General features: G+C 37.7%; 1 protein-coding gene across 3 annotated transcripts in view; it reads right to left on the reverse strand.

Moving 5' to 3' along the window:
* LOC125032087 (circadian locomoter output cycles protein kaput-like) overlaps window positions 1–2,500 on the reverse strand; it is a 28,289-nt gene that overhangs the window by 7,885 nt on the left and 17,904 nt on the right. For all 3 annotated transcript variants that reach the window (XM_047623070.1, XM_047623069.1, XM_047623067.1), the window contains exon 7: window positions 1,182–1,312. In XM_047623070.1, the coding sequence (XP_047479026.1) occupies window positions 1,182–1,312 (131 nt within the window). The remainder of the gene's footprint in view (window positions 1–1,181; window positions 1,313–2,500) is intronic.

Genomic DNA, 2,500 nt, shown 5'->3' on the forward strand with positions numbered 1-2,500 from the left:
AGAGAAGAAGGAGAAGGAGGAGAAGAAGGAGAAGAAGGAGAAGGAGAAGGAGGAGACGAAGAAGGAGAAGAAGGAGAAGAAGGAGAAGGAGGAGAAAAAGGAGGAGGAGGAGGAGGAGGAGGAGGAGGAGGAGGAGGAGGAGGAGGAGGAGGAGGAGGAGGAGGAGGAGGAGGAGGAGGAGGAGAGGAGAAGGAGAAGGAGAAGGAGAAGGAGAAGGAGAAGGAGAAGGAGAAGGAGAAGGAGAAGGAGAAGGAGAAGGAGAAGGAGAAGGAAAAGGCGAAGGAGAAGGCGAAGGAGAAGGAGAAGGAGAAGGAGAAGAAGGAGAAGGAGAAGGAGGAGAAGGAGAAGGAGGAGAAGGAGGAGGAAAAGGAGGAGAAGGAAGAGAAGGAGAAGGAGAAGGAGAAAGAAAAGACGATGGGGAAAAAATAAAGAAAGAGATGAAAAAGAGGGACTGAGGGTTACATGGAGAAAGATAGAGAGGGCAGAAAGAATAAATGATAAAACCCTATTTGAAAGTATGTTGCTAACTGTTCAGTCAAGAACATTATAAACAATTATTTCATTGAAAAATTTCATATTTCAATACTATAACTAGAAGTTTATCAGCAGAGGTCAGAAAATACCCTAATATAGACTGTCAGACAACTGTCCAAGATCATAACATTAAGTCATTACACTATAGTAGCAGCCACAGAGACAGAGACAATTTTTTCCACTACTTAATCTACTAATAACATCCATATCCACATAATGTATTTGTTTCAATTACTTTCATATCTATAAAATATATTAAATATATATTCTCAATATTAGATTTCTATTAATCCCACTAGCTGCACTGTAAAGATTATAGATGTTCAAAATAATTACTCCTCTTCCCTTTCAATTACTTTCCTTCACTCTCACTACTAATGCATTCATCTAAAAATATTTTACTTCTGCCTCTGGTCATTCTTTTTCACCATTTCAGGGTGACAAAACTCAACACATTATGGGATACAGAAATTTTATGATATATAGTGACTGACACATCTTGTCACTGCAGCAGGCATAGACAAGCATCTAGAGATATCTACTAAGCATTTTAAATACTTCTAAGTGTTGACCATTTAACTTGATAACTAAAGCATCTGCTGCCTTCTATCCTTGGTGTTCAAAAATGGCCATAGTCTTCTACTCACCACAGATGCAGCAAGAGACCTTTGAGAGAGGGCCTCTGCCAGTTTCATGGGATTTCAAGTGCCTCCTGAAGGACTTTTCCACTGTGCATGTATATTCACACAATGGACAAGTTAGTTCCTCTTTGTTGTACCTGGAAGATGAAATTATAATTATAAACTACATAAACTGAATCAATTGTGCATGTAAGAAAGTATAACTAGCTTTTAACATCCAACAGCGATAATTTTCTAAGCCCCACAAAAACCTTATGAAGGCAAAATGTGGAAAATGCTATGACTATTACGCTTGCTACAGCTAGGCTGTAACATTCAAAATTATCATCTTTACATTTTAAAGAAAAAAAAAATAACCAATTTTTAACCTGTAAATGACAGTATCAAAAATATCTCTGTGTCACTGACTCCGGAGGCCTCTGACAACTGTCCTGCTGTTTGGCCCGGGAGTCCACTACATGTCACGCCTACAGCTGTACCTGGCACATTGAGTCGGTTTGTTATGACAGCTATAGGCGTGGCCCAGCAGATATGGGTCAATAAATTTTTTTCAATCATCTGAACTTTTCATTAGACAGTACATAGACCTATCATATCCACATGTTCCAGTCATATGATCCTAAATAGAAAGCAATTTTAGATAACTCAATTATGTACTTTGCATATTGGAAAGCATAAAATTGAGCTTCTTTTTATATATAATTTTATACCCAATAAACTCTATAAAGGCTCTATTACATAAACACTTTATTCCATAAATTTTGCATTGCTATAAGAATTTTTCACAAGTAAATAGTCTGAACCTATTGTACTAAGAGTACCACTGCTAAGGTAGCAAACATGGAGCGAATGTGAATTAACATCCAAGGAATCACACTACCATTCTCATACATATCACATTATTTTTAAGAAATATAGTTATGTTAAGTATACAACTATATCGTACATAGAAATATTCTAGAATATTATGGTAGGTTTCCATGAACTTATTTATCACCAAAAATACTGTGGTAGTTTAGATCCTCCACAGCACCAGATCATAGCACTGGTAGACATTCCGCATGCACATGATAAATTTGGAAAGCCTCAAATTCATGCAGAAACACAAAAATTGATGGAAAAAGTATTAGTGTGATAGGGCTTTCACCCTAGCACATGCCATACCCATAGTGAGTTTAGTTTATTAACCTATTGGATCCAGTCGCATCACAGCAATCAAATCACCAAAAATCCAGGCATTAAGCTTGCATGAGCAGCTGCCCTGTCTGGTGGCTGTTTGTAGGCTAGGTACACATGAACACATGTGCACAGTGACAAGACTCTAT

Source organism: Penaeus chinensis, chromosome 14 (genome assembly GCF_019202785.1).
Source record: "Penaeus chinensis breed Huanghai No. 1 chromosome 14, ASM1920278v2, whole genome shotgun sequence".
NCBI classification, from domain to species: Eukaryota; Metazoa; Arthropoda; class Malacostraca; order Decapoda; family Penaeidae; genus Penaeus; species Penaeus chinensis.